Source organism: Podarcis vaucheri (assembly GCF_965113315.1).
Source record: "Podarcis vaucheri genome assembly, chromosome: 7".
Taxonomy (NCBI): Eukaryota; Metazoa; Chordata; class Lepidosauria; order Squamata; family Lacertidae; genus Podarcis; species Podarcis vaucheri.
In genome coordinates this window covers 28,219,969-28,230,738 of record NC_138765.1, presented here as the reverse complement: position 1 = coordinate 28,230,738, position 10,770 = coordinate 28,219,969, and the positions used below count along the sequence as shown (strand labels likewise).

Below are 10,770 nucleotides of genomic sequence, written 5' to 3'. Positions count from 1 at the left end.
TTTTATAGGGTCAGGTATGGTACAGGGTAGGGAATGGTTATAGTATTTTATACTCCTTTAAATTCCAAGGGCAGCCTAAAGAATCATCGTCCTTGAAAAGAGAGTTCTAGAGATTTTACCATGTCTGTTTAAAATCTGTTTATTTGTTTTTCATGTACAGGTTGAGCAGGCTAACATACTCATACAAATAATATTAATAATTAAGAGCTACAACAGTCCCTGAAAGCAACAGCTGTCCCCATAATTGCTTCTGTCAAGCTAGCTGCAAAAATTCTAAGGCATTCTCCAGCCAAAAGTCAAACCTAAGAAGCGATATACATTCTGAATTGCCAAATAGTCAGCATTTATTGTTTGTGGACCATGCCCTGACAGGGTTGAGCCTGTAAAAGCTCTTGAAGGCAGCTCCTATCCTGCCTAGGGATGTAGGGGATATCTAGATAAAGGCTGGTTGCAATACAGAGGTATGACTCTATGTCTCATTTTCCATATGAAGTCATGGCTTTTAAGTTTGGTTTTGTTAAGTGGTGAAGAAACATAGGAAATAGGCCCTTATTAAGACTTTAAAAATATGTGTGTGAGCACACAACTATACCAGTTCTATCTCAGGCTGACCTGCTATGAGTTATCAGAAATAGCCGTCAATGCATTGACCACAATCCGTACAGTTTCTTGTACCAAGATCCTCAGTAACGTAGCTTACTTTAAATCAAGTTCTTGTATCCAAATCTTCCACCGACATCAGCTATTGGATGCATGGGGAAGGGCGGTTCTGCAGAAGGGGTAGATTCAGGATCTAATATAAAGTAGGACTATGTGTGCTTGTTTGCAGTTAAAGATTGTTTGGCAGGACTGGGATGAGGAAACTATGGCCCTCCAGCTGTCACTAGACTACAACTACCATCCTTGACTGCTGGCTGAGGCTGATAGGAGGGAGTTTGGAATCCCAACCACATCTAGAGAGTCACACCTTCCCTATCCCTGACCTAAGGCTACAGAAGGTGCCTGCTCCCCTAGTCCTTACTGATAACCTTATTGGATCAAGACTGGGGCAAGGAGGATAACTCAGGTGTTACCTTTGTGAAGATGTCTCCTAATTCAGGCTGCCTCACGGGTTAAAACTGGAGAATGCACAAGAGATTGAAGCTGAAGTAGTGCCCAGGCCCTCTGCTGTAAAGCACCCAGCCTACACTAGACCTTTTCTTCACTACCTACTCTGGTCTTATTTTCATGTCCACATATTTATAAGAGTAATGATAACCCTTCCCAGCAGCCCAGTTGATGCCATTGGCATAAGAGCTGTGTTCGCCTTTGAGATAGAGCCCATTGAGATTAGAATGATGACAGTCCCCATACCACCATGCACCCGTGTAGACTTCTGCGCAGCTGGAGACACTGTTGTCATTATCTTTGTCCCGCGTTGAAAATGGCATGTTGTCGTGCACAGATAGAGAATCTCCTGGGGAGGTGGAATGTAAATTTACTTGGCATACATAAGGAAGGCTTCTTTTTTATACAAGGCACAGGTGGGATCTGCAACAAATTGTTGCAGTACATCCTCATTCTGTAACATGAGTGCTTCTATTTTGGGGTCCCAGGTAGCCAGCCATGCCTCCCTCTGGGAGACTGTAAAATAAATTGTAACAGGCCAATGCAACCTCTCCTCAGTTTTCCATTTTTAAACATTCCAAGGCACCTGGTGATCACCAAAATCCACTCCCTACACCTCTTGCCTTCCATTGGACTTCATAGTTATGGTGCCTGCTGCACTGCCCCAAAAGCTCTGTGCCCTGTGCGACCGAACCGGTCATGCTCTCTTCGATCCACATTTGCTGAGCTCATTATTAAGAGGGAGTGAAAGAGACTCTGATTATATACACAAAACTACTGAGACATGGGTCGGAAGTAGAACCAATAGCTTTGATATAGCCTTACACAGGACTGAAGGATAAACTGTTGTGGAATATGGTATCTATGTCAAAATAATTTGCATAAACATGCTAGATGTTTGTCCATTGATGAAAGAACTTGCCCATTTTACTAGCTGAGTAGACCCAGTGTGGTTCTCCCAGTAACTCACCCATGTCACCACTGGAGTAAGAGCCCAGGGTCAATGTGTAGTTGTCATTTTCACTCAGGACTTTGAAGCTTGTATACAGGGCAAAAGTTTTGACTTTGGCAAAGTCCTCAGCATCAACCCTCAGTTGGTGTGTCCCTAATCAGAAACACAAAAAGTCACTGGAAGCATGAAGTGGGTTTGTTGCACAAGCCCTCCCAATCATCTATTATTATGCAACCCGAATTTGCTAGGATGTGATTGAATCCCACCCCATAGTCAGTCTGGAAGCACCCGGATAGGGTTGTCAGAGTCGAGAGAGGACAGGAATACCTGTAGCAAAAGGGAGCCTTTTGGTAAATATGGGTTCTTCTCACAGGAGATGCTAAGGCACATGAGTTCTATACTCCAGTCATCAACTGGAAACACAAAAACTGCCTTACCCGAACTAGTGAGAACATGGATGTTGTCGTTGCCCAGCCAGAACTCAGATGCTCGGTTCCCAAACCCCCTCTTGTAGGACTCCCAGCCACGGTAGAAATCTACTGATCCATCCTGTCTCCTCTGGAACACCTGGGAAGATGACAGGCCAAGCTTTCTCTTGAAACCATACTTTTCAGAAACAAACGAAGCCTTTTTTCTTTCTTTTACAAGCCTTTCTAGATGGATGAAAAGGTCTCTGCCTCAGGTGTTCATTTTGTATTGTTATTAGTGCTGGTGGGTAGGTGTGGCTCGGGGACACTTCTGAGTGCCAAATGGAGAGGCACGGAAGGCCACATTTGGCCTTCAGGCTAGAGTAGAGGCAGCCTGGCAAAGAGGCAAGGTGAAGCAGCCGCCTTGGTGGTGGACGCCGTAGTGCTGCTTTCAGGAGAGATCTTGTCTCTTCAGCTTTTCAGGTAAGGGGGAGGGGCATGGTGGCACATTCATATTTCACCTTAGGCAGTGAATGGGATGTGCGATGGTCCCTGGGCTGGAGATTTCCTGTTCCCACCCTAGAGCTTCTCACAGTTTGGAATTTGAGTTCCATCCATGAATATCTCTGTAGACCTCCTATGTAGTGTAAGGTAGATGCACATGGAGGAGGGCAGCTATTGGTGACATTCATTCGTGACAGGAATGGGCTTAATCTCCTGAACCACTCAACCCTTAACTACAATAACAATACAGTGGTACCTTGGGTTACATACGCTTCAGGTTACAGACTCCGCTAACCCAGAAATAGTACCTCGGGTTAAGAACTTTGCTTCAGGATGAGAACAGAAATTGTGCTCCGGCGGCAGTGGGAGGCCCCATTAGCTAAAGTGGTGCTTCAGGTTAAAAACAGTTTCAGGTTAAGAATGGACCTCTGGAACGAATTAAGTACTTAACCCGAGGTACCACTGTACCAACAAAAAACCCAGCATGTCCTGTAACATCTTTTTGGTCAGTGATGAAAGAAGACCAATTTAATCCCCAGTGACCCATCTTATTGTATTCAGTATAGTGAGATGCCATACAGTTTTACTGCTGTTCATGTTTAACAAGCATCTATTGACAGAATTGTTCTAGGTGCCCAATGGAAATGACATAGATTTCTCAGGCACAGTGTGAGCACCATGGCCACAGTCTTCTTTCTAGAGCAGGGATGGGGCATCTGTGGCCTTCCAGGTGTTGTTGGACTCCAAGTCCCATCAGCCCCAGCCAACGTAGCCAACAGTCAGGACCCACCTTGGTTGTGAGTCCTAGAAGACCTTTTCCATTTGGCCTGGAAGAGTGGGGCCCTGACTGACTCCAGCTTCAAAAAGCTAAGAACAGACTCTTAGGCTGAGATATTGTTTAGGGGGGTTGTTGGGGGGGGGGGTTGTTGCTGTTTTTGATATATTTTGTATCTTTGTTTTTTAGATCTTATGGTTTATCAATTTGTGTACATCAAGATGCTCTATTTATTGTTGATGACTACTTTCGTTATGTTCGTTGATGACTATATTTCGTTATATTCGTTATATTTGTAGTCCAGCAACATTTGGAGGGCTTGTTTTAGAGCAGGCACCCCCAAACTCGGCCCACCAGCTGTTTTGGGACTACAATTCCCATCATCCTTGACCACGGGTCCTATTAGAAGAAGAAGAAGAAGAGTTTGGATTTGATATCCTGCTTTATCACTACCTGAAGGAGTCTCAAAGCGGCTAACATTCTCCTTTCCCTTCCTCCCCCACAACAAACACCCTGTGAGGTGAGTGAGGCTGAGAGACTTCAGAGAAGTGTGACTAACCCAAGGTCACCCAGCAGCTGCATGTGGAGGAGCGGGGACGCGAACCCGGTTCACCAGATTACGAGTCCACCTCTCTTAACCACTACACCACACTGACTCCCACTGTTAGCTAGGGATGATGGGAGTTGTCCCAAAACAGCTGGAGAGCCGAGTTTGGGGATGCCTGTTTTAGAGCTATCAGGCAGGTTGCACAGGGGCAGCAAGACTCACCAGCCAGCCTCCTCCATCAGTCTCCATGTCGCAGAAGACAGCCAGTGTTTTCTTAGCTGTGGGGAAGATGGTGTACCACCCACTTAGGGTCTCGCCCTGGTCTAGAAGCTCTTTGCAGTTCTTGGCTCTTGGGCCTTCTCAAAAAACAAGGAGATTTATGTCAGGTCGACAAGCCATCTGATGAGCAGATGCCTCTCACTGACTTGTGCTTAACTCCCACTGAAGAGATGTGAATAGCTGCTATCTTGTAATCTCAAAGGCTAATTGCCACTATATGGATTGTGTGGGTAGGCATGCATGTATGCACACCTAGGCTGCGTACACACTCTACCTTGCAGCACATTCAAAGCACATGATTTCCTTCAAATAATTCTGCGCACTGTCTTCTGTTAAGGGCTGCTGGCAATTGTTACTCTGCAAGGGGTCAACTACAGTGCCCAGAATTCTTTGAAGCAAATCAAACCATTGGTCCATGTAGTTTAGTATTTTCTACATCACCCATCCCCAACCTGGTACCCACCAGATGGACCAACTTCCATCAGCCTCTGCCACCATGGCATATGTATGATCAGAGATGACAGGAGCAGTAGTGAAAACATTTGAAAGGCACCAGGTTGTTGGAGGCTGATCTACGTACAGTGACTAGCATATGCTCTTTTCTGGAAAAAGAGTCTTTTCCAGGCTTACCTGGAGATGCCAGGGACTGAACCTGGGACTTTTCACATGCAAAGCAGGTGTTATGAATTATGGCCTGTGCACAAATTAGGAATGTAGGAAGCTGCCTTATCCCAGGTCTGACTCTTTGTTCCTACAGCCCAGTATTTTCTATTAAGCTTCCCAGAGTCTTGGGCAGAAAGCCCTTCCTTTCATACTTTTTTATTGTCAATTAATGGTGATTCTGCTTATGTGGTGTGATCCTGCTTTAAATGCATTGTGCAGATAGGGCATAAGCATGGCTTGGATGAGGAAAGGCTCTACCTTGTTGCTGGGAGCTGCCTCCGCAGTCCAAAGCACAAGCTTCTCCTATAGGGGGTGGAAAACAAACAGCCTTTGGTTAGTGAGGTCAGCATGAGGGTCACATGTAGCTAGCACTCACTTCAAATGCAGTAAAGGAAAGAGTTTAACCACAACCCTGGCTTCAGACCACATGCTAAGCCAGACCTTGGCTTAGCTGTTGTGCTGTACTGAGTTTAAAGGAGCAGGGAGGCACAATCTTCTCCTGAGAAACAACACGTTCACATGTTTGGCTAAACCATGGTTTGGCTTAGTGTCACCTGCAAATGCCAGCCCATTTATTTATTTACTGCCATTTATGAATCACTTCCCGTAAGGTATCTCAAAGCAATTTCACAGCAAAAGCATAAACAATAACAACAATTAAAAAACGTTTCCAGATGTAAAAACAAGTTCACATGTGAAAAGAATCCTAAACTCAAGATGTGACATTTACCACGTGATTGGTCCTTGTGTGCTGGTGGATCCTGCTGCACCCACTTTCTTTAGTAAATAACTGCAAGGCTTTGAACAGTTTAGATTGTGACCACCACAGGGCTGGAAGGCTTTAAAAGAAGACTGAACAAATTCTAATCCTTTCCCCACCTCGTCTTCTTGTTTATCTAAATATTTCATTCTTCCTCTCTTTGCCTCTTGTTATAACTTACGCCGCTATAACTACTCACACCCTGCTAGGTTAATTATCTTGTTATAATGATTTTTCATATATTCTATTTATAACTTCCAGTTTTTTGTCATCTCTATTTCTTATTCTATTTGTAGAATAGCCACCAGCTCCAACAATTTGTGATGCCACTCATCTTTTGTTGGCACTGCGTCCGTTTTCCACTTTTGTGCCAGTAAAATCAGAGCAGCAATGGTAGCATATGGCAACAGACTCATTTGATTCTTTGGGGCTTCAGATGTTGTTATGCCCAGGAGGAAGGGAAGGATCTTGTAAACATTTTTTGAGCTCGTTATAAATTGTTTCCCAGGATTCTTTAATCACACTGTAAGACCACCACATGTGGTAACTTGTTCCTACTGTTTTTTTACACTTCCAGCATTTATCACTCTGTGATTTAAGCATCTTTGCCAACCTATTTGGTGCCAAGTACCACCTGTGAACCATCTTTAGATTGTTTTCCTTTAAAGTATAGCATGACGGAAATTTCAAGTTGTTTGTCCATAGATGTTCCCATAAGTTTAAATTAATATTGTGTCCCACATCCCTAGCCCAACTAATCATAGATGACTTGTCCAACTCCTCCTTTGTCTCCCATTCAAGTAATAATTTGTACATTTTAGAAAGAATTTTAACCTTGGAACCTAATAAATCCCTTTCGAATTGTGATCGCTGGTCTGCAAAACTCTGTTTTGTTATCTATCTTAAACCTAGCATTGAGCTGATGATAACTTAGCCAGTCCATCACTTTATAGAAGCAGTGATGCTTTTGAATGGCAGTTCCCAGAAACCACTGGGTTTCCCACAAGCACCTTGGTGGCCACTGAGAGAACAGGGTGCTGGACTAGATGGGTCATTGGCCTGACCCGACAGGCTCTTCTCAGGTTCTGTCAAGGTTCTTGAACCCCTTGACAGTCCTGATCTGGATCTCCCCCCCTGTTCTTGCTGTCTGCATGGGGAGGGAAATTCCCACGGATACCAAAGCAAAAAACCGCAAGTCCAGGACCCCTACAATGCAGACTAGAACCATGGTTATGGTGAAGGGTTAAACCCCTCTCCACCTTGTGCTGCAGTCCTAATCAAGGGCACGCACATACACAACCACCACCAATTTTGAAAAGAAAAAAACAAACCAGGGCCAAACATCCTATCTAGTTTGGTCCACAGAGTTAGAAGAAATGCCTCTTGTACCTTTGTCTCCTTTGGGTCCGGCTTTTCCATGCTCTCCAGGGGAGCCCTTCTCACCTGAATGAAAGAGAAGGGTTTTATGTATGTATTTAAGTGAAGCATTTTTAACCCGCTCTTCAGTTGAAAAGTCTCCCAGAGCAGCTTTCGCACAATCAGCTAAAACAAGGCAGTCTCTGCTCACAGGCTCAGCTCACACCCCAAAAGAGGCGACACAAAAGGAAAACAGGAGGAGGAAGGAAGAGGGGGGTGGAAAGCAAACTCAGACATCAGTTCTTAAATAGTAGCTCGTATAAAGACCACCAAGAATGAAAAAGCCCTAGATTAATTTGGGGCCAGCATACTTGAAGTAGCATCTCTCCCAGGAATATACCAGTCCTAGTTTTGAGATCTGCCCTGCCAATATTTCCACCCAGTGCTGTTTTCTAAAAAAAAATGTTTAGGGGTACTTTCATTTTCCTACTCCTATTGAAATACTGCTCCTCAATGAGGCCAAACTTAGATTCACAAAATGTTTAGGGGTATGGGTTCCCCTGTGTACCCCCAGAAAAAAAAACTGGTTCCACCTTTAACTACGGCTCGTGTCACAGTGACTCATAGCAGGGCCTTCTCAGTCACGGCTCCCTAACTGTTGGAATCCCCTCCCAGCAGAGATGCATTATCTCTCCGCATATCAGAGTTGGGAGTCAAACAAGATCAGGAGGGCACAGCATTGGCCACCCAACAACCCCACACTGAGATCGGACAGAGGAGGGTAAATGAGCTCTTCTGAGTTCATTTTGAAGCAAGAAATTCTGGAAAGGGGAAATTATTTTTACAGAAGAAGGGGTAGTCTAACTGGTGTGCCCCATCTTTTGAGGGTGCTACTTTTGATGGTGGCTGTGCTAAGCAGAAACAACAGAAGAGTCCAGCTGGTTCTACATCTGTGAGGTTTAGTGGTTGGAGTGCCAATCTAGAACCCGGGCAACCAGAGTTCAAATCCCCATTTCACCATGCCCACTGGGTGACCTTTTGGGCAGTCAGTGCCTCTCAGCCTAATTTATTTCACAAGGTTAATGTGGGGATTAAATGAGGTGGGGGAGAAACAGGGATGCCACCTTTAGCACCTTGGAGAAAGAGGTGGGATAGAAATGCAAACAACAAAATCAACACTTCAATTGGGACATGCAAGGGCGAGTGGCCTTTTCCACCTGGATGTTGATGGGGTCCTCTTACCAGGGGGCCCCAGAGGGCCAGGATCTCCCTTAGCTCCAGGTGATCCAATTGTTCCGGGTATGCCAGGGATCCCAGGAGTCCCAGGCTGGCCTTGGAAAAAGAATTTCTTGTCTGGCCCACACTCAGACAGCCCTTTTAGCTCTGGAAAACAAAAATGATGCAATGATTCAAACACGGTTCTAGGGCCACAGCTTTCTGAGAACTTGGCAGTCACAAGGCAAAGTTTTCTGTTTCCCAGCAGGATGCTGTGCATTCAAGATCAGGAGCCATTCAAGGTCAGAGCTGCCCCTACACTCCAGCACAACTTGAGAGCCACTTTCCCTTCAAGTTAACCTGTTAGGGGCCACATTTCAGGGGTGGGCAGAGCAGTGAATGCGAATTGTACCTTTGTAGGGTAGCTACTTTGTACACATGCTCACAGATCCCTCTTGATTCAGGCCAATGGGTACTTATCTTGAAGTACACTTTTCAGCCAGGCCAAAGCTCTCAAGGAAGGTGCAAAGCAGGACTGGTGGGGGATGTTGCCTAATACAGCATTTTTTTGTTATTCAGGTACAGGTGTCCCTGGCTGTACCTATGCACTGAAATTCAGTTTCGGGCTAGATGCTTTTGTTTTACAGGACCAATGCAAGGTGTTAGCTAGGTTGGCAGGAGCAGGGACCGAGCGTTTAAAGCCCTAAACGAATCAGGCCACAAATACCTGAAAGACCGCCTTCTTCACTACAGACCTCCCTGGGTGTTTAAGATAGGCAGAGGGTCCCCTCTTGCTTGTTCCGCCGCCCTCCAAAGCTGTCGCAGCCCCCAAGTTGTAGAACTCTCTCCCCACAGAGTTGTATTCACTACACAGCTTTGGCGGAATGCTAGAAAAACAACTTTCACATGGGAGAAGCATATTTTCAGGATCCAACCTCTTTTAATGATTTTATTTTTGGGGTAACTTGCTTTTTTAAAAAACACTGTGTTTACTGTGTTGGTATCTTTCAGACACAATATCCTGGAATCATCTGTTTGTGCATCCTGGGTTTTGGAATTCCACCCCTTCAATTCTCTGATTCTATGCTGTGTTTTGAATTGTAGCAACCCAACCTAGGATCTCAGGGTGAAGTACAGGTAATAATATAATTTTTATTTATGAGGGCTCATCAATTCCATCCCAAAAGCTTGTCAGCTGACCACAACACTACTGCCTCAGCTACAGAGCAATTGACAGACACTGTTGTTTTTAATTTCGGCCACTGTAAATGGTCTCTGACAGGTCAAACAAGCCTTGTTGAGATCATACCCTTCAGTGTGTGACAGATGAAATTAGGGACACTTCTAGATATGCCCAGTGGGTAGATCCTGGTGAATCACTGGGCAGAGCCAGCGCATCTTTGTTAGCCCCACCCAGGGCAATTAAGGATGTGCCAGACCTCAGCCTGCAGCATTCTAGCATCAGGGCTGTGCCCATGCAAAACAATGGAATTAAAGATGCGCTGGAGACAAGGATTCTGAACCATGTTAGCAAGACTGGTTGCTGGCTATTCACTCTGGAGAGGTAAAGGGGTAGCTAACCCCCACCTCAAGAATCTGATCCATCCACCACCAAGCAAATTTTCTTTGCACTCGCACTCATTTTGGCAGTGCTGTGTGCATGTGTGTGTGCGCGCACACACATACACAAAACACAGTGCTGTCTATACAGAGAGCTTGATGGGGATGGAAATCACCCCGTTGCCAGTCCTCAGATAAATCAGCTAAGGAAGGAAAGAATGTAGCTCAGTGGGACAGCACCTCCTTTGCATGCAAAAGGTCCCAGGTTCAGTCTCCAGCATCTCCAGGTGGGGCTAGGAGAGACTCCCTGCCTGAACCCCCATAGAGCATCTTTGAAAACAAGACTGAGCTAGATGGACCAATGGCCTGTCTTGGTTTAAGGCAGCTTCTGTCATCACAGAAGAGCCTGATGAGGGCTAGAGCTGAGCATTGGCCATTTCTACAAACACCTCTTGCCCCCTCCCAAGTCACACTCACGTGCACAGCAGCTAGTTTCTGGGTCCTCTGCCAAGCTGCCCTTTATAGATGCAGCAATGAAGGTCAACTGAGTTAAGAAAAGGCTCATCCAGGTTGCCATCTTGTCCTTTGGCAGCCGCCTCCGGTGCTCATCCAGCCACTTTTAAAAGCTAGGACTGCTTTGTCCCT

The 10,770-nt window shown here is 45.4% G+C and overlaps 1 protein-coding gene across 4 annotated transcripts; it reads right to left on the bottom strand.

Annotated features, from left to right (window-relative positions):
• Positions 1 to 123: 123 nt before the first annotated feature.
• Positions 124 to 10,736, bottom strand: LOC309537232 (veficolin-1-like). 4 transcript variants are annotated; one of them, XM_082231928.1, is made up of 8 exons: positions 10,603 to 10,736; positions 8,593 to 8,733; positions 7,384 to 7,437; positions 5,493 to 5,537; positions 4,515 to 4,651; positions 2,497 to 2,626; positions 2,078 to 2,212; positions 124 to 1,456 (listed from the first exon to the last, which is right to left on the bottom strand). In XM_082231928.1, the coding sequence occupies exons 1-8, from the start codon at positions 10,700 to 10,702 to the stop codon at positions 1,209 to 1,211; spliced, it is 990 nt and encodes a 329-aa protein (XP_082088054.1). In that variant the 5' UTR covers positions 10,703 to 10,736; the 3' UTR covers positions 124 to 1,208. The 4 variants fall into 4 exon arrangements, with proteins under 4 accessions (XP_082088054.1, XP_082088055.1, XP_082088057.1 ...); XM_082231929.1 differs by having other exon boundaries at positions 4,515 to 4,648; XM_082231930.1 differs by lacking the exon at positions 124 to 1,456 and adding an exon at positions 1,463 to 1,623.
• Positions 10,737 to 10,770: the final 34 nt, after the last annotated feature.